This window comes from Schistocerca gregaria, chromosome X (assembly GCF_023897955.1).
Source record: "Schistocerca gregaria isolate iqSchGreg1 chromosome X, iqSchGreg1.2, whole genome shotgun sequence".
Taxonomy (NCBI): Eukaryota; Metazoa; Arthropoda; class Insecta; order Orthoptera; family Acrididae; genus Schistocerca; species Schistocerca gregaria.
The window spans coordinates 167,502,294-167,529,625 of record NC_064931.1 but is presented as its reverse complement, the minus strand read 5'-3'; the positions used below and the strand labels follow the sequence as shown (position 1 = coordinate 167,529,625).

The following is a 27,332-nucleotide window of genomic DNA, read 5'->3' as shown; positions in this document are numbered from 1 at the left end:
AACTTCAGACTCGAATTACACTGTATTGCAATTTAAGATAACATTAGATGTTTTAGATCTATACCTGAAATAAAGGTGACTAAATTTTCAGTTAGGCTGAACTTAAGAAATCCATTGTCCTATGGCCTTAGCAGAGACGGCTTAGCCGGAGGTCTTACCACTTCAGACGCTCGCTGCGGACAGACTGCCTGGGCCCCTACCGAGGGTGCTTAACAGATACAAACGGAAGTGACCAGAGAGGCAGCTTCCTATACCAACATGACAAGGGACGGACAGGACCATACTAAGAATAGAAACCTCTTTGCTTTTAGAAAGCGTAGCTACCTGTTCCGACGTTGGTCCTAGTGTTCTCTAGCAGACAGGCTTGTCTGCCACCATCATGCATGCAACTAGAAATACAATTGCTCATTCATCCTTTCACACAGAAGGGAAGGGAGATGACAATATCTTATCACATACAGTATATAAAAGAAAGCGGATGTAGGTTCCGTATGAGACTGTGTGACATGAATTACATATAAACTGTGTTTTAAAGTGTAGTAATGAGACAGATCGTTCTTGATTATGTGTAAAAGTAAAACGTCCCACTGCTCAGTCTCCTCCCAGAACGTTCCACTGCTCAGTCTTCTCCCAGATAGTCAGAAACACCACAGTAAATTTAGAAGTGGAATGTATGCCGTAAATGACAACAGTTTTAAAAAATTAACATGACAGGTATCCAACAGAGACCATTCACTCTGTTTCGCACTACAAATCAATAATTTTCGAATAAAAACTGAATTAAATAAAATGGTTCAAACTGCTCTGGGCACTATGCGACTTAACTTCTGAGGTCATCAGTCGCCCAGAACTTAGAACTAATTAAACCTAACTAACATAAGGGCATCACACACATCCATGCCCGAGGCAGGATTCGAACCTGCGATCGTAGCGGTCGCTCGGTTCCAGACTATAGAGCCTAGACCCGCACGGCCACTCCGGCCGGCAACTGAATTAAACACTGACAGTTTCGATTTCGCTATAAATTGTGTTTATTTTAAAGTAACAGACAGGAGGTTAAATAAGAAGAAAAAAAAATGTTTGTTGTATTACTGTACATGGCCCTTAATATATCGTCAATCCGTTTTTAGGAGGTTCAACACTTATGGTTTCGAGGGGAGTCTAGTAATGCACTGACGTAAACAAAGCGATCGATATGAGGTAAAGCCCATTAGGTATGCTACACACCGATGATACATGTGATGCGGGTGTGGGCTTAACTGACCGAGGTTATTAGTAATACTACCGTAGTCTACACTTACTTTCGATATACTACGTAGTTTTACAACTCAAGTTGTGAGCTATTTGGGGCAGTGGTTGTGACTCACCCGCCATCTGACTGTTTTCTGATGATTGCTTAATTTACGTAAGAAAAAATCAGGAAGGGTTTCTTCCGCACCATTGTCCAACTAAGCAAGCGCTCCATCTCTAATGATTCATTCGGTCAACGGGAAATTAAATTTCAACATTTCCTCCTTTATTTCAAAGTAGTTTCCACCACACTTTGTACATTTGTTGTTGTTGTTGTTGTTGTTGTTCTGGTCTTCAATCTGTAGCTAGAGCCCTCCACGTTAGTCGGTTCTGTGCAAGCCTCTTCGTCTCTGAGTAACTAATCCAACCTACACCAATTTCAAACTGTTTGCTGCACCCAGGCATTGGTCTCCCACTGCATACTCCCCTCCATTACCAACTTGGTGGCCGAGCGGTTCGAGGTGCTGCGGTCTGGAACCGCGCTACCGCTACGGTCGCGGGTTCGAATCCTGCCTCGAGCATGGATGTTTGTGATGTCCTTAGGTAAGTTAGGTTTAAGTAGTTCTAAGTTCTAGGGGACTGATGACCTCAGAAGTTAAGTCCCATAGTGCTCAGAGCCATTTGAACCATGATTGCTTCAATTTGTTTGGTGCTCCGAGGGATGACTCGAACTTCCGACGGGGGAAGCCGCGCTAACCGTGGCAAGGCGCCGCAGACCGCACAGCTATGCCGCGCGGCATGGTTGCTTGAAGTCTCGGGATGTATCCCGTCAACCGATCTCTTCTCTTAGTCAAATTACGCCATAAATTTCTTTCCTCCCAAATTAGATTTGGTACCTCTTGATTAGTTACCCGAACTACCCATCAGCATTCTTCGCTAGCTCCCCATTTCAGAAGCTTTTATTCCCTTCTTCATGTGCTGTTTGTCGTACACGTTTAGCTTCCGTAAAATGTTGCCAATTTCAAATTCTCTCAAAAAATAGTTTATAATACATTTGTGTTAGATATTAAGATATTTATCTCTTTCAGAAATTATCATCTTCCTCTAGCCAGTGTGCCTTTGATATCTTTTCCACTTTGACCATCGGCAGTCAACTTACTCCAAAAACAGTAAAACTCGTTTACTGCTTACGTTTTCTCGTTTCCTAACTAAATTCCTTGGGCATGACATGAGTTGATTTGCTTACATTTTACTACCCTTGTTTTATTTCTGCTGATGTTTATCTTGTAACCTCTTTTTCAAGATAGAACCCATTCCATCCAACTGATCTCCCAAGTCCTTTACCCTGTTTGACTGAATTGCAATGTCATCGACAAACTTCGTATTATTTATACTGACGAGCTAAAACAATATGACTTGCTGCTTAATAGCTTGTTTGTTCGTTTTTGGAGCGAAATGGATAACTGATTCTGCGTATCACGGATCCGACAGTTTGTTGGTAGGCTAGTGGAGGTATGTGGCATTATATGTCTATGTACAGGTCACATAATTCGTGTAAATAACGGACCGCTGATTCACGTACACGGAGATGGGTTGCATAGGATTTATATCAGGTGAATTTGGTCGCCGAGACATCAACGTAAGTTCACTATAGAGGTCCTCAAACCACTATATCACGGTTCTGGCTCCGAGACACGGACAGTTATACTGCTGAAAATGACATCGCAGTAGGGGAAGACATCAAGCGAGAAGCCATACAGGTGGCTCGCAGCTGACAGCATGTCTCCTATTACTACCACAGGTCCCATGGAAGTGCAAGAGAATGTCTCCCATAGCATAATACCGCTGCCACCAGCTTGCGTGCGTGGCGCGCTGCTCGTTTCGAGCTGCCGTTCACCTCGGTGACGGCGTTTACGGAGACTATCATCGACCTACTGCACCAAAAATGTGATTCATCCGAAGACCCGACACGTTTACATTGATCGACGGTCGACTCCCGATGGTCCCCGGCCCACTGTAATCGTAACTGACGAGGCCGTTGTGTCAACATGTGAACACACAGGGATAATCTGCTGCGGAGCTTCGTGTTCAACAACGTACGATGAACGGCGTGCTCCACCATTGTGTTCTTTCGGAAGAGGTGCCGCAGATCACCATCTATCCTACTTTACAGAGCAGCCAAGCCTCCGAATCCCACATAATATGGAGCGTCGAGGGCATCCGATCACTTAGCTCTGGTGGTAGTTTCACTGTCCGCCTACTTCGTCCTGTAGATGCTCACGATAGTAACACGTTAGCATTCGACCAACTTCGCCGTTTGCGAGATACTTGTTCACAGGCTTTGCGTAATAATAACGTATCATTTGACAAAGTCGCTTATCTCAGTCGTTTTCCCCATTTGCATCCCATATAATCGCGGGGTTGTCCCCATCCGTCTCCATTGCGCTTACATACTTTTCATAGCGCGTCACGTGCACACACCGTCACTATGCAGGCCCCACCTCGCGGTAGGCAGTGCTCATAATGTTTTTACTGATTAGTGTATTTCTTAGTTGCCGTATGTCCGTGGTCGAAGAAATTTTTCGGTTCCTGAAGTTTTGTCCAGAGCCGCGCTGGACATCTTCAAAGGTGCTCCTGGCCACGGTAAGTCTTGCCGTTTCGTCATCACCCTCCATCGACGATACCTTGTAAGCGGGGTCATCTTCATTCGTATCACTGTTAGACGTCTCCATTTCCTCCTTCGTAGACATGCAGTCGGCAAGACTCGGTGTTGCCAAGAGCACCTCCGAAGACGTGCAGCGCAGCTGTGAGAGAAACTTCTGGAACCGATATGTTTCTTCAATCACGCTCTTACAACCCGGATGACTCATGAGCAACTATGACATCTGGTCGTGAAAGCATTCACTATTTATTTCTTCTTCCTGTCAGCAGCTCGTAATCTTGAGGTTAGCGTCGTTGATCCTCGATCGCTGGGTTAAGGTTTCGATTCCCCTCCAGGTCTAGGATTTTTTCCGCTCGTGTGTGTGTGTGTGTGTGTGTGTGTGTGTGTGTGTGTGTGTGTGTGTAAGTGTGTGTGACCACCAAGGCGCAGCTCACCGAAATGACGTCAAATAAAAACTCACACTGGGTGGCCGACAATCCCAGATGGGACTCCTGGCCAGATGCCATACGTACATACCATTTCCGCGAACTCTCTTCCAGATTTCTCTTGCATTTCATTTACTGCTAACTAAATACAGAGAGTGAATAACATTGGGGATAAGCGACAATAATTACGTCTCCCCTCCCCCCCCCCCCTTTCTCAATAACTGCTTCCCTTGTGTATCCTTCGCACCGTAGCTGCATTCTGGTTTCTGTAAAAGCTGTAGATAACCTTTCGCTACCTGCAGTCCATTACATGCAAAATAATCCACACAGCCTAGCGAGGTGTCCAGTTCTCGCAGAGAGAAATAATATATCCCTTGGAGAATTAATTTTCATGATTTGAAACTTCCTGACATATTAAAATGGCGTGTTGTTCTGGGAAGTAAAGCTGTGAAGGTGGTTCTCGCTCGGGCCTGGGCATTTAAGCCGGTAGAGCACTTGCCTGCAAAAGACAAACGAAGATTTAAAATGCAAACGTTCCAAGTGCCGCCGACTGGATTGGCCGAGCGGTTCTAGGAGCTACAGTTTGGAACTGCGCGACAGGGGTGGTCGCAGGTTCGAATCCTGCCTCGGGCATGGATTGTGTGATGTCCATAGGTTAGTTAGGTTTAAGTAGTTCTAAGTTCTAGGGGACTGATGACCTCAGAAGTTAAGTCCCATAGTGCTCAGAGCCATTTTGAACGTTCCAAATGCCAAATATCACATCTGTGAGGAGAATCAAAAAACAACCACCTGTTTTTGTTCATCACTTATTTGTATCTAAAGACTTGAGGGGGTATTCTGATACCATAGAATTATGTACTTTAATCACCTCATCGCTGAAATAAATGAGGGAAATTCTAAACTAATGTATAAAAAATGTTCCAAGTGACAGACCGGATCTAGCAAGGGAAATTCCCCATCGAACACACCTAAGATTTAGTGGTACAAGGACCCAGTGGACAGTCCGTCAACAACTGAACTGAGATTAAGCATGAAAACAGGAAGTAGGTGTGCTGAACTATGAATAAAAGGCAAAATAGAAACACTGAACGGTCCAAGCACAAGAAGTGCAACATGAGCAGTGTGTAAGAGCTACGTCGTCGTGGCTAAGTGGTCACGGTCTTGGACTCCAAAGTGCACGAGCCATGTTCAAAGCTCTCTCGTGCCAATTTTTTTTTCTTTTTCCTTTTTATCGCTGCATTCAAATTTGTGGCTGTGTCATGCCGTAACGTCCGTTTGCGAGATGTAAGGAAGGGACCTATAATGAAAGTTCATTCCGCGCAATACTCGATTAGCTTTCGAATGGGAACCGCAAACGTTTGATGACAAGGTGACAAATCACCCAAATCCACCGGAAAACATGTTTGATGTGTCATACACGACATTAGTGACAGTACATGTCATATGACAGGGAACTCTCACCGACGCACCTAATTTGTACGCTTGGTGAGTGAGATATGCCTCCTTTTCTGTTTTAGGTGTTTATATGAATGTGAATCTGCACCCACCAGTGTAGCTGCACTCGGGTAGGCGCGCCGTCCCCGGATCTAACACGCCCACCAGATTAAGGACGAAGGCCGGTATGCCAGCCAGCCTGGATGTGGTTTTTAGGCGGTTTTCCACATTCCACTAAGTGAATAGCGGGCTGGTCCCCACCTTCCGCCTCAGTTGCACGACTCGTAGACATTTGAAAGCGTTCGCACTATTTCATGGCTTACACTCGACACAGACAGCTGGGGTGTAGAAATTCCGTCCCGGTTTTTTTTTTTTTTTGGGTGGTTACAAGGCCGACCCCATGTAGGAGCAGGACAAAGACCCAAAGAAAATGATGATATGAATGCGGTTCAAATGGCTCTGAGCACTATGGGACTTAACATCTGAGGTCATCAGTCGCCTAGAAGTTAGAGCTACTTAAACCAAACTAACCTAAGAACATCACACACATCCATGCCCGAGGCAGGATTCGAACCTGCGACTATAGCGGTCGCGCGGTTCCAGACTGAAGCGCCTAGAACCGCTCGGCCACCAGCGGCCGGCTGATACGAATGTGAATGAGATCATTCCCAAGAAAACGATGAAAACATAATAGTCTGTCAGATAAGCTTCAGCACATGAATATAACAGTTCCACAATCAGTGTTTCTCTGTGCTCGGCGCTACAGTCTGGAACCGGGAGACCGCTACGGTCGCAGGTTCGAATCCTGCCTCGGGCATGGATGTGTGTGATGTCCTTAGGTTAGTTAGGTTTAAGTAGTTTTAAGTGCTAGGGGACTGATGACCTCAGACGTTAAGTCCCATAGTGCTCAGAGCCATTTTGATTTCTCTGTGCTCGATCAAAACATATATTTTTAACGTTTTTGAAATTTCGTTCCGTTTTGGAAGTTTTGACTCCTGCATTCCCTTATTGTAACACAGTTCACACACATTTGTGTGTTGTTTTCATTTCTGTGAGACGTTTATGCGGTATTCTGCCTGCTCCAACTATTCATCTTATTTACTTAAGTCGGTAATGCATTCTTACTACATAACTCATATTCTACAACGAATTTAAAGAGTGACAACTGCCAAGACTACATAAAGAGAACAAACGTTTCAGTCACCGGACAGACAGTTCATAGTGTTGTGGAAAAAAGAAATTTAAAAAAAATTGCACGGGCGAGTTTTGAACTCAGCTTGACTGCTTTACAGTCAATCATCGTTATCACTTAACCACGGCGCAGTGGCTGTTCCACCTCGCTCGGTGTTCCACTCGTTAACCTTGGACCGTCCACAGTTTCCATTTTGCTTTTTTTCACAGTTCACTATACATCCATTCTGTTTTCATGCTTGATCTGTATTCAGTTTTTGACGGGCTATCCTCTGGGCCGTCTTAACATTAGACCTGATGGGGCTGCGATGGAGAGTTTCCCTTCTAAGTACCAATAAGGAAAGCCCTGGTCAGTCCTAGGATTGATAACCGTCACTTTTTTACCTCTGGCAGTGTTTGTCGATATGTAAAATTCCGAGTTGCGCCGTACATGTTAAACAGTAGGTTCCACTATAAGTGGCTGGTTAAGTGAGTTCAAAGCTCGGAGGAAAGCAACGAGGTGCCACCTCCAACAGTACCATGCCTAGTGAAGCCCTGTGGTGTTAGAAACAATTCGGATTTATCAATAGAGGGTCGAAACAGTTCCAAACCCTTTACTAAACATTGACTTTAAGAAATGATTTATCACAGTAGCACTAAAACTGTTCGAAAAATATCGGAAAAGTTCTCCGAATATTGAAACGGGAATTTAAATCCAGCGCAAAGTATAACGATAAACTATAGTGCTACATATAGTTTTGGATACAATTTTTCCAGTTGCTGTTTGTGTTTAAAAATTATAGTACCCTGTGGAGACGTGTGGCAGGTCTACCAACTTACGTTTCCGTGTTACGTTCGCTGAAACGTTGCGCGACTCTTCGACCGCTGCAAATGGTTTACGTGTTGCGCTTATTGAAGACTGTTGCCATCACGCTTATCGTGGAGAACACCACGCACGCCCTAAATTCTGGTCTACCCACGGTACTGAAAATATGCGGAACAAGGTTAGTGTCTTAACAACCTCGGGTATCCTAGAAACGAAGTTCAACTGCGTGCCGTCGTCGTCGTCGTCAGCCAGCCCAGAGACTGGTTTGATGCAGCTCTCCATGCTACTCTATCCTGCGCAAGCTTCTTCATCTACAAGCAACCTACATTTTTCTGAATCTGCTTAGTGTATTCATCTTTGAAGTCTGGGGTGGACGAGCGGTTCTAGGCGCTGCAGTCTGGAACCGCGCGACCGCTCCTGTCGCAGGTTCGAATCCTGCCTCGGGCATGGATGTGTGTGATGTCCTTAGGTTAGTTAGGTTTAAGTAGTTCTAAGTTCTAGGGGATTGATGACCTCAGATGTTAAGTCCCATAGTGCTTAGAGCCATTTGAACCATAAACTTGACATGCTGCTTGTCGAAAAAGTCTCGCCTGCGGTTAGAGAACAATATTTTCATCATGAAATCCCGCACCAATGCAGGTAGTACCAGGTAGTTATAATTAAAGTGCAGCTGCTCTCGGAAGTCCAGTACGGGCTGTAATTACCGTATGGCAGCGAAATTTGTTCCGACAAAACGGTTGTTCTGAGAGAGATACGTAATGCATTTAGGCCCAGGCGATTTCAATCTATGGAGCAGAATGAAGACACGAAGACAAGCAACACTTTGTTCTTTTAGCCGTATTTTGGTGCAATGTCCTCAAGAATCGGAAGAGTCCTCCGAAGATATGGAATTGTGTTTTTCAACTATCTGTAAAACTGATAAACCTGTCAGGTTCGGTTACAGATGACCTTGGCCTGAGGAAATATGGTGTGTCCAAGATTCCTTGTCATTGTGGGACAGCGTATATAGGCCAGACATGCTGCACAGTAGAAGAACGCTGCAATGAACATCAGCGTCATACACGCCTTCGCCAACCGGAAAAGTAGGCAATTACGGAACACTGTCTGACTACGGGACATCGGATGATTTATGAAAAGACGGAAGCTTCATCCCCGGCATCATCTTTCTGGGATTGCGTTATTAAGGAAGTAATACACATCCGCACAGCCGATAATCTTATCAACAAGGATGCGTGATTTCATCTGAGCACAGCCTGGAACCCTGCATTGGCTGCTATTAAATCACGACACGAAAATCAATATTATTAGATAACAGGCTCGCCATAGCATTGGTCTACTGCGGCCGTTGGTGAGTAACGTCTGGCCCCAATGTTGGCAAACGCAGCGATCAGCGCACGCGCAGGAGAGCCGCTCTGCGATTTTCAGCAGAGGGAGTTTGAATATGGCACCATCTAAGTGCAAATCATAGCCCATGCGCGATTTCCGCGCCTGCGCACTCTTCGTGCGTGTGTTCTAGAAACGGGGCGTATACGTGCTGCTACCGTCAGTCGTACCGAGCCACCAGCAAGGTTGAACCACATGAAGATGTGGGGCAGTTGCTCGGAGGAAATATAGTGGAATTTGCACGTGATTCGGCGGCAAACCCGTACAGACTATTTACAGCGCACCCGCCGGGAAAGCTGGAAGAGTCACAGTGCAATGTCGATGATACGCCCTGTATGTCTTGCTTGGGACAAACTTATCCCATCCACTCACGGTGCTTGCTGTTGAAAACAGTAATCCCGACTTTACTCTTCGCCCTGAAACTAACATTCAGTACGGCTAGATTAGGTCTCAGGTGTCTTTTACCAGTAGTATTAGTTGTACGTTAACAGTGACACAAAGGAATATGGATAGGTATTTGTGTGTGTGAATTTCACGTTCAAGAAATCGTTCATACAGGAAAATCGTACGAACATACCGTCATTTGACCATCGGACTGACTCCAGTAAGGACGACATAATAACAAGCATCCCTGCCGTAGAGAAACAACTGAAAGATCGGAAAGCAAATAAATCGTCACGTCCGGATGGAATCACAGTTCGGTTTTACAAAGTGCACTCTAAGGCATTAGGCCCTTGCCTAGTCTACATTGATCGTGAATCTCCCGCCCAGCACAAAGTCCAAAGCGACTGGAAAGAAGCGCAGGTGACTCTCGTAAATAAGAAGAGTAGAAGAACCGACCCGCAACATTACAGACCAATACGCCTAACTTCGGTTTGCTACAGAATCTTGAAACATATCCTCAGTTCGAATACAATAAGCTTTCTTGCGACTGAGAAGCTTATGTCCACAAACCACCATGGTGTTGGAAAGCATCGCTCTTGCGAAACTCAGGTTGCCCTTTTCTCATATGGTATACTGCGAACTATGGATGAAGGGCAATAGGCAGATGCCATTTTTTAGATTTCCGGAAGGCGTTTGACACCTTGCCTCATTGCACGGTTTCAACGAAGGTACGAGCTTACGGAATAAATTCACAGATATGTGTCTCGAAGACTTCTTAAATACACTGCTGGAAATTGAAATAAGAACACCGTGAATTCATTGTCCCAGGAAGGGGAAACTTTATTGACACATTCCTGGGGTCAGATACATCACATGATCACACTGACAGAACCACAGGCACATAGACACAGGCAACAGAGCATGCACAATGTCGGCACTAATACAGTGTATATCCACCTTTCGCAGCAATGCAGGCTGCTATTCTCCCATGGAGACGATCGTAGAGATGCTGAATGTAGTCCTGTGGAACGGCTTGCCATGCCATTTCCACCTGGCGCCTCAGTTGGACCAGCGTTCGTGCTGGACGTGCAGACCGCGTGAGACGACGCTTCATCCAGTCCCAAACATGCTCAATGGGGGACAGATCCGGAGATCGTACTGGCCAGGGTAGTTGACTTACACCTTCTAGAGCACGTTGGGTGGCACGGGATACATGCGGACGTGCATTGTCCTGTTGGAAGAGCAAGTTCCCTTGCCGGTCTAGGAATGGTAGAACGATGGGTTCGATGACGGTTTGGATGTACCGTGCACTATTTAGTGTCCCCTCGACGATCACCAGAGGTGTACGGCCAGTGTAGGAGATCGCTCCCCACACCATGATGCCGGGTGTTGGCCCTGTGTGCCTCGGTCGTATGCAGTCCTGATTGTGGCGCTCACCTGCACGGCGCCAAACACGCATACGACCATCATTGGCACCAAAGCAGAAGCGACTCTCATCGCTGAAGACGACACGTCTCCATTCGTCCCTCCATTCACGCCTGTCGCGACACCACTGGAGGCGGGCTGGACGATGTTGGGGCGTGAGCGGAAGTCGGCCTAACGGTGTGCGGGACCGTAGCCCAGCTTCATGGAGACGGCTGCGAATGGTCCTCGCCGATACCCCAGGAGCAACAGTGTCCCTAATTCGCTGGGAAGTGGCGGTGCGGTCCCCTACGGCACTGCGTAGAATCCTACGGTCTTGGCGTGCATCCGTGCGTCGCTGCGGTCCGGTCCCAGGTCGACGGGCACATGCACCTTCCGCCGACCACTGGCGACAACATCGATGTACTGTGGAGACCTCACGCCCCACGTGTTGAGCAATTCGGCGGTACGTCCACCCGGCCTCCCGCATGCCCACTATACGCCCTCGCTCAAAGTCCGTCAACTGCACATACGGTTCACGTCCACGCTGTCGCGGCATGCTACCAGTGTTAAAGACTGCGATGGAGCTCCGTATGCCACGGCAAACTGGCTGACACTGACGGCGGCGGTGCACAAATGCTGTGCAGCTAGCGCCATTCGACGGCCAACACCGCGGTTCCTGGTGTGTCCGCTGTGCCGTGCGTGTGATCATTGCTTGTACAGCCCTCTCGCAGTGTCCGGAGCAAGTATGGTGGTTCTGACACACCGGTGTCAATGTGTTCTTTTTTCCATTTGCAGGAGTGTAATACAACCCAGTAAGTTGTCCTTGCCACCGAGTGTTCATCAGAGGCAAGGGTAACGTCAGGAAAGCCCCATGGAAGTGCGATAGGACTGCTGCAGTTCTCTGTATACCTAAATGATTTGGCGGACAGGGTGGGCAGCAATCTGCTATTGCTTGCTGATGACGCTGAAGTATCCGGTAACGTGTCGCAGTTGAGTGACTATAGGAAGATATCAGACGACTTAGACAAAAAGTTCTAGTCGGTGTGATGAATGGCAGCTAGCTCTGAATGTGGAAAAATGTAAGTTAATGCGGATGAATACGAAGAACATACCTGTACTGTTCGGATACAGTGTTACTAGTGTCCTGCTTGACATAGTCAAGTCTTTTAAATATCTGGGCGTAACGTTGCAAAACGATATGAGGTGGAACGAGCCTGTGAGAACAGAAATAGGGAGGGCGAATGGTCGACATCGGTTTATTGAGAAAATATTAGGAAAGAATCGTTCAGCTGTAAAAGAGATCGCATATAGGACGCTGGTGGTGCGAACTATTCTTGAGTACTGCTCAAGAGTTCGTGATCCGTACCAGGTCGGACTGTAGGCAGACATCGAAGCAAGTCAGAGGCGGGCTGCCAAATTTGCTACCGGTTGATTCGAACAACACGTAAGTGAAATGATAATTAAATCGACACCCTAGCTGCAAACAGCCGTTGATATACATCATTGGGGACATGTTGAAAATGTGTGCCCCGACAGGGACTCGAACCCGGGATCTCCTGCTTACATGGCAGACGCTCTATCCATTTCTTTTTCCCTTTTTTCAAAAATCTCATTTTGTTTGCTTTCGTTCGGTTCATCTGGTCGGGGCAGACGTCGTAAGACTCCCGTTTAAGTTCGTTGTTCATCGACTGACTCAGTTTTTTTATTACAGAGGGTAGCTAACCCTCTGACCGAACACGCTGAGCTACCGAGCCGACTGTACGCTCCCCGTGAGATCTACACTCCCAACATGTCCACACCACTACATTCGTGGTGACCCTAATAGATTTTTGCCCATCACACTCATTACTCGTGGCAGATTAATCTACCAAGTCCCGTACCAGTTGGGTCATAGTGTGTGCGTTCGTACAAGAAGGTCAATGGCCAGGTAGCCATATTTTAACTATATATGAAGGTAGTATTTGTTCCCGTAAGAACATATATTATTGATGACCATGCAGCTTCTTTCGGGAACAGATACTACCTTCATAAGGAATAAGTCCCTGCAGGCGCACTATCCTCTGTGTGCTCGGTGGGTCAGATGGATAGAGCGTCTGCCATGTAAGCAGGAGATCCTGGGTTCGAGTCCCGTTCGGGACACACGTTTCAACATGTCCCCAATGATGTATATCAACGCCTGTTTGCAGCTAGGGTGTCGATTTAATTATCATTCCATTCTAGAGACGCTGGACGGTCATCAATGGTATTTGTTCTTTCGGGAATAGATACTACCTTCCCTGGAGGGAAGATGTTCTTTTCGAGGAACACTATTGAGAAAATTTAGTGAACCGGCATTTGAAGCAGACTGCCGAACGATTTTACTGGCGCCAAATACACTGCGCGTAAGGACCACGAAGATAAGATATTAGAAATTAATGCTCATGCGGAGGCATATAGACGGTCGTTTTTCCTTCCCTGTATTTGAGAGTGGAAGATGAAATGAGTAGTTATGGTACAGGGTAGAGAGCCTGCATTCCCTGTATATAGGGTCTCTGGTACAGGATACAGTCCGCCACGCACCGTACGGTAACTTGAGGAGTATCTAAGTAGATGTAGAATGGAAAAGCGGCACAAAGATGCTATTCTGAGCTGTGGCCGCAGCGATGGAGGCCTAATCGCAAAATTTTGCTGTCCAGGTTATTGTATTACCCTATGCTTTGTGGTGTGGTGACTGCATATGACAGGCGTTTTCACACAAACAAACATAACTCTGCATTAAACCGAATAAATCGAAGATACGTTACTATTCTGCAACGTGCCACGGGAGATAACGCTTGCCATCTACCAAAATAATCTGACAATATCCCTGGACAACCTTTGAAATTTTGTAGGTGGAATTGCGTGTTCACCCTGTGTAAAACCTGACGCTGTAGGCATTTCAGAAGAAACAGAACGGTATTTTTACACGAAGTATTAACAGCAAGGAATTGTTAGCTAGAACGGTATCGCATTCTATTAATGGTGACCAAAATAGATTACAAAATCTATTAGGTTGGGGCATAAGATGATAGCGATCATAGTGCATAAGATCATTTTTGTATTCCGGTTACTATGGGTTTATTGATCGATTGCCATTTTTATTTGTAGTTCACTGTTGCTATTTGACTTTACATATTGCCATTATCTGATTTAAAGGTAGTGAATGGAGCCGTGGGCACAAGAAAATGGGTGTGGCATGTGGAGAAATCGAAACATTTCAGACATATTATTCTGGTTGAGTGCTATAGGCGGGCGACAGCAATCAAAAACATTTGCGCCGTATGTGAGAACAATGCCATTGGACAGAACATGCCAAGAACATGATTTCTTCGTTCATGGGGAACAGTTTTCCCGTTAGTGACTCTCCATCTATAGGGTTTGGAGAAGATAGTTTAAACGAATTAATACACATTGATCCACGTCAGTTTACTCGAATTGGCAAATGTGATGAATTGTGAACATTACGTCATCGTGCGACATTTCAGCCGGCCTCTGTGACCGAGCGGTTCTAGGCTTTTCAATCCGGAACCACGCAGCTGCTACGGTCGCAGGTTCGAATACTGCATCGGGCATGGATGTGTGTGATGTCTTTATGTTAGTTAGGTTTACGTAGTTCTAAGTCTAGGGGACTGATGACCTCAGATGTTAAGTCCCAAAGTGCTTAGAGCCACTTGAACTTGCGATATTTCCATGCAATGTGGAAGGTTCAAAAAAATCGGGTGTATGGGTACCACATGCTCTAAGCCAAAATCGCAAAAATACGGGGGTGGCCATACGTGCATCTTTGTTTGCTCATCAATTGGCTCGTGAACAACACTGGCTATTCCTCTGCTGTGTCGTTACTGGTGACGAGAAATAGTATATTTAAGCTGACACAAGGAAAAGAAAGGAATGACTGAGTACAAACAAAGCAGCAACTCCCCGTACAAAGAGCTGCGTGCATCAAATGTTATGCATTTGAAGGAATAGCGACGGTGTGGTGGACTACAAATTGTTTCCCCGAGATGTAACCATCACTGCTGGCATTTATTGTCAAAAACTGATACGCCTTGCAAACGCAATCCAAGAACAACGACCAAGAGGATTGGAAAACTGTGTGACGTAATCCTACTCCACAATAACGCTCGCCCGCATTCTGCTAGAGTGACAAAAGACGCTGTACAGGAGCTGAGTTGGAAAGTCATTCCGCACTCACCTTATTCGCATGATCTTGCACCCTCAGATTTTCACCTTCTCCGATTTCCATCGTACAACCTTTAAGAAACTTTCTTCCCGGATGAAATGCGCTCCGGACATGGTTCGGCGAGTTCTTTGCCTCAAAACCTCAAGATTTCTACAGTCACGGGGTCGAAATGTTACCCAGCGTTGGCGAACAGTTGTAAATAGTGAAGGAGAATATATTAATGATGACTAAAGTGTCTATTAAGCGTATCTGTTGTGCTTATTAACTTATGGAAAGAACACTAAGAACTTACGTAACAACCCAATAATTTCTCGGCAGTGATTCATCTATTTAAGAAGAATGCAACTTACCTTGTGTCCTGGTCGTTACTGTGGCACAGACGTGGGGCCATGTTGGACCACCAGTCATCGCCAGTAACGAAACAATCAAAACAGTGGGTAGAAACCTGTGGGGACGAAGTCGATTTTATCTGCAGGCAACTGCTTTCTGGAATGCAAAAGGGGGTGGGGGCCTCTCAGTGATTATCTTCAAAAGGGTAAGATAGTAACTGGTAAATATTACGCAGGTCTTTTGGATCAAATGGAGGAAAAAATACGTGAGTGGATGCCTCTGTTAAAAAAAAAATCAGGAGGTTGTACTTACCCATAAAGATTTCTTGGTACTGGTAAAGGTGAAATATTTCAAATGCATATTCAGCAGAACTAGTGACTGATAGTTTCCCATTATGGTATAAGGAACACCTTAACTGCATCGTACATTGCTGAGGAAGGATTTGCGACACCCGGTCACAATTCAGATTGTCACATTTCTTTTTTGTCCTTTATCAGTTACAGGTATTTTCACACCCATTTACAGAAGAAGCACTTCTAACTTGTTACTTCTATTTTTTCCCATAGCTCTTTTTGACTGGTTATTGCAAATACTTTCTCCGCAACAGAGCAGGTACCATCTGACTTTCACCTTTCCCACACCTAATGAAAATTTTAGCTAGAATTCTTTTGACTTGGATGGAACGTGCCTTCCGTGTGGAATCCGGTCGAGATGATGAAGGTTATGTTCTCTGTTATTACCTTCTAAAGTTTGTTTTGTGGCAGTAATGTGTCTCACTAGGTAGTGCCGAGACGTGAATTGCGTTGCAAAGTTCGGATGCACACAGTGTTTTCAACTTACACGCCGTTATTCGAACTAAGTGGCACTTACTTCTTTCTTAAAAATGTTACGACGTTGGCCAAGATCGTAAGGCAGGCATGAAGGAGAATTTGCTTTGTCCTCGCGTATCTCTGACGCAGACCTGTGATGCTCCTGTTAACAGCTTAGCAGTTATCGCTCCTTGAGTTTATAACGTCTTTCACTAGGTCCGAAATTACATTCTCTTAGACCAGAGCTTACATTAAAAGCAGGACGGATTCTATTACAGTTTTTTGTGTCTGCATCATACGGTGCTTGACGTTTTCAGTGACTTAACAACGCTGTCCGCCATGATCACTTAAATCAGCCATCAGCATCACGATTACTTTATTGCACATATTATGCTTTCTGTTTACGACACAGTAGCATTACCAGAAATCTATGTTGCAGAGGAAGTTAACCAACCGTTTGCTCTTCGGTGTCCCAAGTTTGAAGTTGACCGAAAGCAAAGTATGATAAATATCGTGAATTTTTTTACGGTTCTTATTTACTAACAGTATGTTTTATGTATGGATCCAAAGGCACTGTAAGTTTCTTAAAGGGAGGAAATTTCCTGCATAGGGTGTCCTATTTCGGAATAGACACCTTAGTTATTTAGCAGTTAGCCAATTTTGCCTCCTCGCGCGTTAAAGAGCTACATGAAAATAAAAATTGAATAAATTCTATTCTACTGCACATAACAGTGTGGAGGAAAAGCAACATGTGGTGGTTTCTGTAATAATAGTTTTTGCACAATCATAGTAAGGGCAGGTACAACTTTCGCAGATGTGAAATCCATACATAAAATGGGAAAAAGTGCAATCCTTATGCGCATTTTGATTGCACCATCATACGTAACACACAACCTAAATTAGCGTGGCTAGTGCAGTGGAAACACGTGTGTCTCGGTCAGCGTGTAAAAATGAGAGGGCACGTCAACTAATTTAGCATAAAAATTACTTCCTTTAAGAACAATTTAATTTATTATTCAGAACATCAAGTAAATCTACCACACACCCACATTAGATGAATTCGTGGTGCCTGTTTGTGTGTCCGAAAGAACAGACACCAAACGGGATCCTCAGCTGAGATACATTACACGTAAATTGAAGGTGGAGGAGGGAGAGAATGGAAAGGAATGGGGAAGGATTACCGATGTAGTCTATACTGGGACAATACACGGAATCAGCGGCGACGAGTGAAAATGTGTACTGGACTGGGATTTGAACCCGGGATCTCCTGCTTAATAGGCAGTTGCATTAATCATCGCACCACCCGGGACACAGTGTTATCACAACTATGTGGACTACCTCGGCACACCTCACGGCCATCCACATCCCACGGAGCACCACCTATCCACAGTCCCTGTCCATATCCTCCATGCTCATTACTCTTAGATTCCCGCACGATATTCATATAACTGATTCGCCTAAATTGACGATGGATCTACCTTCTTCAGTGCGGAAGCACAAGTACGTGGGAATCTCGGAGTAGCTGCCATGCAGGAAATGGACAGGAACTGCGGTTAGGCGTCGCTCGTTGGGTCTGCCGAGAGGCATGCCGAGGTAGACCATACGATCACACTGTCCATGCGATCACACTGTCTCGCGGATGGCGCAATGGTTAACGCACGTGCCTAATAAGCAGGAGATCCCGGGTTCGAATGACGGTCTGGTACACATTTTCACTCGTCGCCGCTGATTCCGCGTAATGTCCCATTGCAGCTGACATCAGTAATCAGTACCACATCCTTTCCTTTCTCCCTCTCCCGCCCCCTCCACCTTCAATTTACATAAAATCTAGCACATGTTTGATCTTGGATGAAGCTGGTAGAGGGAGGAGGAAGGGTGAATCCCTTCCGTCCACCTCGAGGTCTTCGAGGCGAATTATTCCTTCAGCTGGACGAGGATCAGGAAAATAATTTGATTATTGAGTTTCTCCCGGCGTATTTGATAATCAAAATATCCATTGTTAGTGCTCTTGAACAGGTAGCAGCTCGACTTCCGCCTGAATCCGCTGAGGAAATACGTCGTGAAACTTGTCGTGCGTTGACGAAATCCAAGTCAATGAAGTCAAATATCACCAGTAAAGAGAGGGCGGCCATTCCTGATCTGACGGAGCGCTCTGAAATTGTCTTACCGGCTGACAAAGGCAATGCTACAGTTCTTGTTCCTATAAGGACTATACTGATAAGATGCAGAGCCTGCTAAATGACGATTCCTACCGGAAGATCAGCGTTGACCCTACAAAGTAGGTGGAGAACAAGAGGAGGTCGCTTCTCAAGGACGCAGATTTACCGGAGGGTGACGCTAAGAAATTGTTACCCCAAGGTCCGGTACCGCCTAGACTATATGGACTTCCGAAGGTTCCCAAAGAGGGGGTACCATTACGCCCCATTGTCAGCAACATCAGGGCACGTACATATTTGTTGGACAAATGCGTGACGGGAATATTACGTCCTTATGTGGGTAAATGCCCTCATCACATCCGTAATTCCGTGGATTTTGTTAAACGCCTTGATAACTTCAGGTTGGATGAGTCAGATATCATGGTGAGTTTTGACGTCGTTTCCTTGTTTACGAGGGTACCCCTGCGAGAGTCACTAGAATTGATTAGTCAGAAGTTTGACGAGAAGACCACTGAACTTTTTAGGCATGTCTTGACTTCCACGTATTTTCTTTTTAATGGGGAATACTACGAACAAACGGAGGGAGTCGCCAAGGGTAGCCCACTCTCACCGGTGGTGAGGAATTTGTACATGGAGAACTTCGAGGAGGAAGCCCTGTCGTCATCCGAATGGAAACCTACTTGCTTTTTCCGTTACGTGGACGACACGTTCGTCATCTGGCCACATGGTATGGATAAATTCCTTGACTTCCTTACACATCTAAACTCCATACACCCCAACATCAAATTCACTATGGAGACTGAAACGGAGGGTAAATTACCTTTCCTTGATGTCTTGGTCAAGAGAAGGGCTGACGGCACCCTAGATCATGGGGTGTATCGGAAGACAACGCACACTGATCTGTAATTGCACGCAGACAGCTGCCACCACCCTTCACAGAGGAATGGGGTACTTAAAACTCTAGCACATAGGGCGCGCACTATCTCTGACGCAGAGAGTCTACCCCAGGAATTGGAACATCTGAGAACTGTATTTCGAAAAAAATGGGTACTCAGAGTGGCAGATTCAACGTGCTCTTCGTCCAGCCACTACAGCACAGCCTGTGGAGATGGATGAAATCACGAGGGAGGAGGTGGGCACTGCGTTTATTCCATGTACAGGCGCACTCTCGGGGAAAATCGCCCGCATTTTGAAGAAACACCGGGTCGGAACTGTGTTTTGTCCTCCGAATAAAACCCGTGCACTGGTGGGGAGAGCCAAAGATGACCTCGGTTTGAGGAAGGCCGGCGTGTACCAGATTCCGTGTCAATGTGGCAAGTCGTATATTGGTCAGACGATGCGTACTGTCGAGGATCGATGCCGTGAACACCAGAGGCACACTCGACTGATGTATCCGACCAAGTCGGCGGTCGCTGAACATTGTTTGTCGGAAAATCACGCTATGGAGTATGAACGCACGAGGATTCTGGTACAGACGTCGAGGTACTGGGACAGCGTTGTTAGAGAGGCCAACGAAATTCGCACCAATGACGACCTCATAAACCGTGACTGTGGCTATGATCTTAGCAAGGCTTGGGAACCAGCGGTTGGGTTAATCAAGAGTAAATAGAGCAAACGTATAGTTGTGACGACCACGGCGGACAAAGCCATCACACCGACGTCATCTCAGACGCCGTCGCCATCTGTTCCACCGCGCGATCGTGGCGCGGGGCGCGGACGGCGGAAGGAGCGCGCCGCGGGCGGAGGGTATTTAAATCGGCCGCCGCCGCGACCGAACCCAGTTCCCTCTGAGCAGCCATAGCGTACGGATCTCAGTGCCGGCACGTTCACAGGAGCTCAGTCCGTCAGTTCACCTGATGAGGGTGACATGTATGATCGCCGAAATATTGTGCTCGTTGGACACTGTAGACCAGCTGTACACCCGTGGATATTTTGATTATGAAAATAATTAGTTGTGGCCTTCTTGGGGAAAAAAGGACCACGAAATTTTCAGGTCCTGGATTGTTCAAGTTAAAGGATATCTTAAGGTTGTCACGCAGTGCTATCTCAGCTTCCTAAATAGTTGCTAGTAGCAGTTTTCTTGGCGAGTATATAAGGGCATGCAGGTATAGAAGCATGCACAATTGTTAATTTGTATGCACCACCAGAGTAATGGTAGCCGAGACAGCGAGTATACATAAGAACAACACAATTAGGAGTATCTAAAGCAGACGAATGGGTTGGCGACGAAATATCGTGTAGGAAAATGGAATCAACAATTCGGCTGAATGCCCGACAGTATAGCATTAATTAATCACGCCGAGAAAACGCGTGAGATTATAAAACTGCGAAGAGCATTATCTGGAAGGAATACAAGCGCAAAGGCAGTTTCTCACCCGTTAGGACTAAAGTCGGCAACTGCGACAGGTTCTGCTCTAGTCCTACCTCTAGATGGAGGTCTCTGAGAATGACGGCGGACCTGCCAAACGTTACAAAGGTCTTTCTGTAGCATGAGCGACAGCCTGTATAAACACGTTTTGGCCTTTTCGCATCAACGTTCCTTTCCACACGATATTTATTTTACATTTAATAATGTGTCAATTATCTGCTCCTGGTGAGGGCATCTTTCACTCCCAAAGCATTATTTCATTTTCCAGTACAATCATACAATAAAAAAGGAATAGGCAGCACTATTTCTGGATATATGGTAACCTCGGTCTGCCAAAAAGTTGCCAGGCCCTGGCACAAAAACCAGGCAGTATGTTTCCCTTCGGTTTTTATCTTTCCTCGTAGGAGGCTTCATAATAGATTCCAGGGCGCTAATCGTGCCTTCAAATCGCCATCTTGGGCCTTTTTTCCACTCGGCCTGCCATTTCATGTAGCATGATGAAAGTTGATTACTAAATACACGCTTGAACTGTTTCCGCTTTGCCTTCTAGAACAGCCCTCTTTACAAGGACACAAATTAAAATGCACAACAGGCCATTCAGTTCCATAACCTATGTAAAAGTTCCACACATCAAAAGTTCGATTCTAAATTTATAGCTGTTAGATTACAGCTTCATAAAGGAAATACATTTAGGGTTGACACAAGATCTTGGTAAGATTACAAAAGAAAGCAGCTTTCTCTAGACACAGAGGAATGTAAAGTTCCACATTTCACAAAACGTAAAAAAGTAAAATACTTGCCTTCTCATTAAATTTTTTTATTTGTCGCATGTACTACAATCTGTCTACCCCTGCAATTTTTACTCTGTATAGCTCCCTCTAGTACCATGGAGGTTATTCTATGCCCTGATATCTTAACACACATTCTGTCATCCTGTCACTTCTTCTTGTCGTTGTTTCCGTATGTTCTTTTCTTCGCCGATTCCTTGGGAAACCACCTCATTTCTTACGTTATCAGTCTACCTGATTTTCAACAATCCTATGTAAGCACCAGATTTCAAACGCTTTAATTCTCTTCTGTTCCGGTTTTCCCATTGTCCATGATTCACTGCTATCATATACTGTGTTCCAAACATATGCTTTAGAATATTCTTCTGTACGTTAAGGCCTATGTTTGATACCAGTAGACGTTTCTTGGACAGGAATGCCCTCTTTGACTGAGCCAGTCTGCTGTTTATGACCACCTTGCTCTATCCGTCGTGGGTTATTTTGCTCCTAAAGTACCAGAATTCCTTAACTTCGTCTACTTCCTGATCACCAAATTTGATAAGTTTCTGTCTCTTCTCCTTTCTGCTGCTTCTCACTACTTTTTTTTCTTTTTCCACATTTACTTTCAATCCATATTCTGTACTCCAGACTGGCCATTCCATTCAACGGATCCCGTAATTCTTCCTCACTTTCACTGGAGGTGGCAATATCACTATCGAATCTTACCATTGACATCCTTTCACTCCGAATTTTAATCCCACTCTTGAACTTTATTTTGTTTTCGTCATCGGTTCTTCGATTTACAGACTGATCAGCGGGGACGGAAGACTGCATCCTTGTCTTGCACCATTTTAATCCGAACGTTTCGTTCTTGGTCTTCAAATGATTCAAATAGCTCTGAGCACTATGGGACTTAACATCTGAGGTCATCAGTCCCCTAGAACTTAGAACTACTTAAACCTAACTAACTTAAGGACATTACATACATCCATGCCCGAGGCAAGATTCGAACCTGCTACCGTAGCGGTCGCGCGTTTCCAGACTGAAGCGCCTAGAACCGCTCAGTCACACTGGCCGGCTCTTGGTCTTCCAGTCTTATTGTTCACTCTCGGTTTTTCTACAGATTGTATGTTGCCAGTCTTCCCCTATAGCTTACTCCTGTTTCTATTAGAATTTCGTAGAACCTGCACTGTTTTACATTGCCAAACGTTTTTTTCTAATTCGACAAATCTTATGAACATATCATAATTTTTCTTCAGTCACACTTCCATTATCAAGAGCAACTCTCTGGTACCTTTACCTTACGTAAGTCAAATTAATCGTCATCTAACAGATAATCAAATTTCTTCTCTATTTTTGCGTATATTATTCTTGTCAGCAGTTGGATGCTAGAGCTGTCAAGCTGATTGCTCGATAACTGGCGCACTCATCTGCCCATGCTGTCTTCGGAATAGTGTGAAAGATATTTTTCCGAAAGTCTGGTGGTACTGTGGTAAGGTCGACATTCACAGAGATTCTACACGCGAACTGGAACAGTCGTTTGGTTGCTTCTTCGAGTTGAACTCACTAGGGTTTAAGTCAGGGGAGTACAGTAGGTGGCATAGCACTTAGCAGCCCCATCAGTCAAACAAATCAGTAACAGCTTGCACTGTACGTGCTTGAGCATTGTCCTGCAAAATGACGGTCAGGTCCTGCAGAAAGTGTCAGCACTTCTGTCTCTAAGCTAAGGTTATGTTCCATAAATGAACAGCTTAGAGACAGAAGTGATGACACTTTCTGTAGGACCTGACCATCCTTTTGCAGGACAATGCTCAAGCACGTACAGTGCAAACTGTTACTGATTTGTTTGACTGATGGGGCTGCTAAGTGCTATGCCACCTACTGCACTACCCTGAATTAAGCCCTCGTGAGTTCAACTCGATTTATTAACCGAAGGAAACACTTCACGGCATTCGCTTCAGAACTGCTACAAATTCGTCGGACAATAGAACGCGTCCCTCGAACTGCCAACACAACTGGCACTGCTGAGAGTATCCTACGACATCCACATCGCTGGCAACGGATTATACACAATGCTGGTGACTACTTTGAATGTCAGTAAAACTTTGAAATACGTATCTATCTTGTACGCCGACCGCGATGTTCTCGCGGTTCTAGGCGCTCAGTCCGGAGCCGCGCGACTGGTACGGTCGCAGGTTCGAATCCTGCCTCGGGCATGGATGTGTGTGATGTCCTTAGGTTAGTCAGGTTTAAGTAGTTCTAAGTTCTAGGGGACTGATGACCTAAGATGTTAAGTCCCATAGTGCTCAGAGCCATTTGAACCATCTATTTTGTTGCCACTATTAATGTTCCAACCCTCGTATTTTATTCGTGGTCTCCCTTGTGGATGAGGTACAGTGTGCTAAAATTCTCCCAATAAACTGATGTCGACCACTCACCTTCTTGCAACTGACCTTACGCTTGCGTTCCATTTCAGATCGCTCGGCAATGTTACTTCTAGATATTTAACCGATGTGACTGTGTCAACCAGCATATCGGTAGTACTGTATTCGAACATTACAGGATTGTTCGTCATACTCATTTGCATGAGCTTATATTTTACTACGTTTAGAGAAAACTGCCGTTCATAATTTGCTATAACGCATCATTCATGGCAGGAAAGGGAGAAAGAAATCTTAATATCCAAACGTTTGTAGGAATTGCAGCACACAGGAAGAAAGACCCGAATGAAAACAGCCTCAGAGTACGTGTAGAACAGTGTATCACCAATAAGGAATTAACACGGAAGAGAGGCGTACACATGGGTAAACAGTGTCATCTCGGGTGACCAGAAAGGTCTGTGTTAAACGGTCAGTCATTTAACGGCCATCAAACGAGACTGATACGCGAAAGAAACTGGACAAGGCTGCAGTATCAGTATGGCTTAGTTCGAGTGTGGCAAAATGACCAGACTCCGAGAAATGAGTTTCTCTTATCGTGACATTTCTTCTCGTACACGGCATGCAGCTACGTCAATTATGCTTGTGTGGAACGGAACATGTACATCTTCGTCCGGTGTTGCCAAGACGATGGGGCGCTGCAATGATTTTGGGAAGACTGTGAAGACGACTCGAAGCCATCTGCAGCACGTTGGATTGTGATAAGCCGAAACACTACACTAGTCTGGTCACAATAAGCATGTAAAGTCGGTCGCTTTCGTCGTAAGTTTCTGTATCTGTTGCTTTTAGACGGATCCCGATTTATCTTTTCCTGCAGTGATAGTTCTGTACGTGTTACATGGGATACTGTCCTTTCGTCAAGGAGCACCACGTGCCATATTTATTGGCGACAAGCGACGTAACATTTGACGAGAATTGTACAAGCATTCTTCAGAATTTAACAGGTACCACTGATTCATTGAAAGAAAAAGCTTCGGATAACGTATTTCAAAAACATGAAAAGTGTAACCTAAAAAATTTGCCAAACAGTTCAGATACGTATCAAAATTACATTTGCAGGCGAAGATAATTTCGAGGGGAAACTCTTCCGACTATCACATGACTTAGTCGCAACGCGAACACATTTTTCGTTGTATCTTTAAATATATTTGCGCTCTCTTCGCATCTTTTGATCTGTTGAAGATAATGAACAACCAACATTCGTTTAATACCCCAAAAAACTTTGACTCTTAGCAGTCCTACTGACAGAACTGATTTCATTCTTTGTCCTGACAGTTGCGCAGTATTTCGTTCTCCTCTTTCTTCGTGGTCACGTCTCGAGAAATTATTTAAATCCATTTCCTATGAAATGTCACGATAGAACTTCGGTATTCTTAGTGACCTCACACCCATCTGTAACACGTATGATATTCGATTCTTAAACGATTTTCCAACACATTTTTTAAAGAAACACACCGCCATTTGATTGTTTTATTGTTTACTAAAGTACAACGCAGGTTTCGGCCTTTTATGCCATTTTCAAGTATTTCAAATGGCTCTAAGCGCTATGGGACTTAACATCTGAGGACGTAGAACTACTTAAACCTAACTAACCTAAGGACATCACACATATCCATGCCCAAGGCAGGATTCGAGCCTGCGACCGTAGCAGCAGCGCGGTTCCGGACTGAAGCGCCTAGAACCCATCGGTCACGGCGGCCGGCTTCAAGTATTTGATTCTATGTCTTTAACACATATTGCAGAACACTTAACGTGTTGTTAAGCTCAAAGATGGCCATAAATTAAGAAAAATATTGGCTGCCTACGAAATGCCAGACAATCACCATTTTGCAACAGATGAATAAATAATTGTGGGCGCATGTCATATTTAATAATTACGTTTTAAGGACATCTGCTCATCTTTTATTTACCAACATAAGCCTGTTTTTATTAAATATGACGTGCTCCCATTTTAAAGAAAATGGTGTATGACTGTTGCTCAGCAAAATCAAAACCTTCTAACATATATTTCATTCGTTACAAAAGCTCAATTAGTGAAGGATGCCGAATAAAATCGGTCGTGATCTGTTTAAAGTAGTCATTCGTGGTCCGACTTAGAAAGGGAATGAAAAGCTAAATCTGGGTGGCGGGACGGGAATGAGAATCGCTTTACTCAAGGTCGCGAGTGACGTACTTCCTCCACTGCTCTACTTCCCGGCTCCAGCTTCGGCATTGGTAGTCGCTTTAGATGGCAAATGCTGTTACATGAGGAACTGATGTTACTGAAACCGTCAGTGACTGAAAAATTATGGGCCCATACCGACAGTGTTCAGTTCCAAATACATTCAGTCTGCAACTATCCTTAAAGCCAGTCAGTACTTCCTGGTTGACTCGGTTAGGTCTTACTTTTGTTTGTTATAAAGTGTACTTCTTTCAGTTTTAGTACCATTAACTGTCTGTTCGTTTTCTTTATTATATTTTAAGTTACTTCACCATGTTTACAGACAACTCAGAAGCCCCTAGTAAAAATTGTAATAGGTTAATTGGTTGCTTGGTGTCGTGAGAACTTGCAGGAGAAAGTGCAGTTTAACAGTTGCTATAAATACTGATGTTGTTGAACGACTAAGATAGATGTCTAAGCGCACGCAGCGCCCAAAGGTTTTCGTGATGTTTTGTTAACTGTTCCAGATTTTCCGCCATGGAGACCGCACACCAACGGACACTTATCCAGAGGATCCTTACAATGACGATAAGTACTGGCCCGAAGGCTGGGGTGCCCTGACAAATGTAAGTACAAACAAACACTGTTTTACGTATGTGACATGCGTATCTCATCAGTGAGCTACTACACTTACGAACCTGTACGCCTGCCACGTGTAGGGCCCCGGGAGCATGCAGAAGTGCCGCAACACTACGTGACATGGGGTCGACTAATGTCTGAAGTCGTTCTGGAGGGAACTGACACCATGAGTCCTGCAGGACTCTCCATAAATCCCTAAGAGTACGAGGGGCTGGAGATCTCTTCTGAAAAGCACGTTGCAAGCCATCCCAGATATGCTCGATAATGTTCACGTGTGGAGGGTTTGGTGGCCAGAGAAAGTGTTTAAACTCAGAAGAGTATTCCTGGAGCCAATCTGTAGCAACTCAGGACGTGTGGGGTGTCGCATTGTCCTGCTGGAATTGCCCAAGTCCGTCGGAATGCACAATCGACATGAATGGATGCAGGTGATCAGACAGGATGCTTACGTATGTTGCACCTGTCAGAATCGTATCTAGACATATCAGGGGTCCCATATCACACCATCTGCACATGCCCACACCATTACAGAGCCTCCATCAGCTTGAATAGTCTCATGCGAGCATGCA

General features: G+C 45.1%; 1 protein-coding gene across 1 annotated transcript in view; it reads left to right on the top strand.

Moving 5' to 3' along the window:
• The window catches only part of LOC126299272 (lysosomal acid phosphatase-like), a 154,345-nt gene that overhangs the window by 17,435 nt on the left and 109,578 nt on the right, over positions 1–27,332 (top strand). The window contains exon 2 of the mRNA XM_049991056.1: positions 26,655–26,753. Coding sequence (XP_049847013.1) covers positions 26,655–26,753 — 99 coding nt within the window. The remainder of the gene's footprint in view (positions 1–26,654; positions 26,754–27,332) is intronic.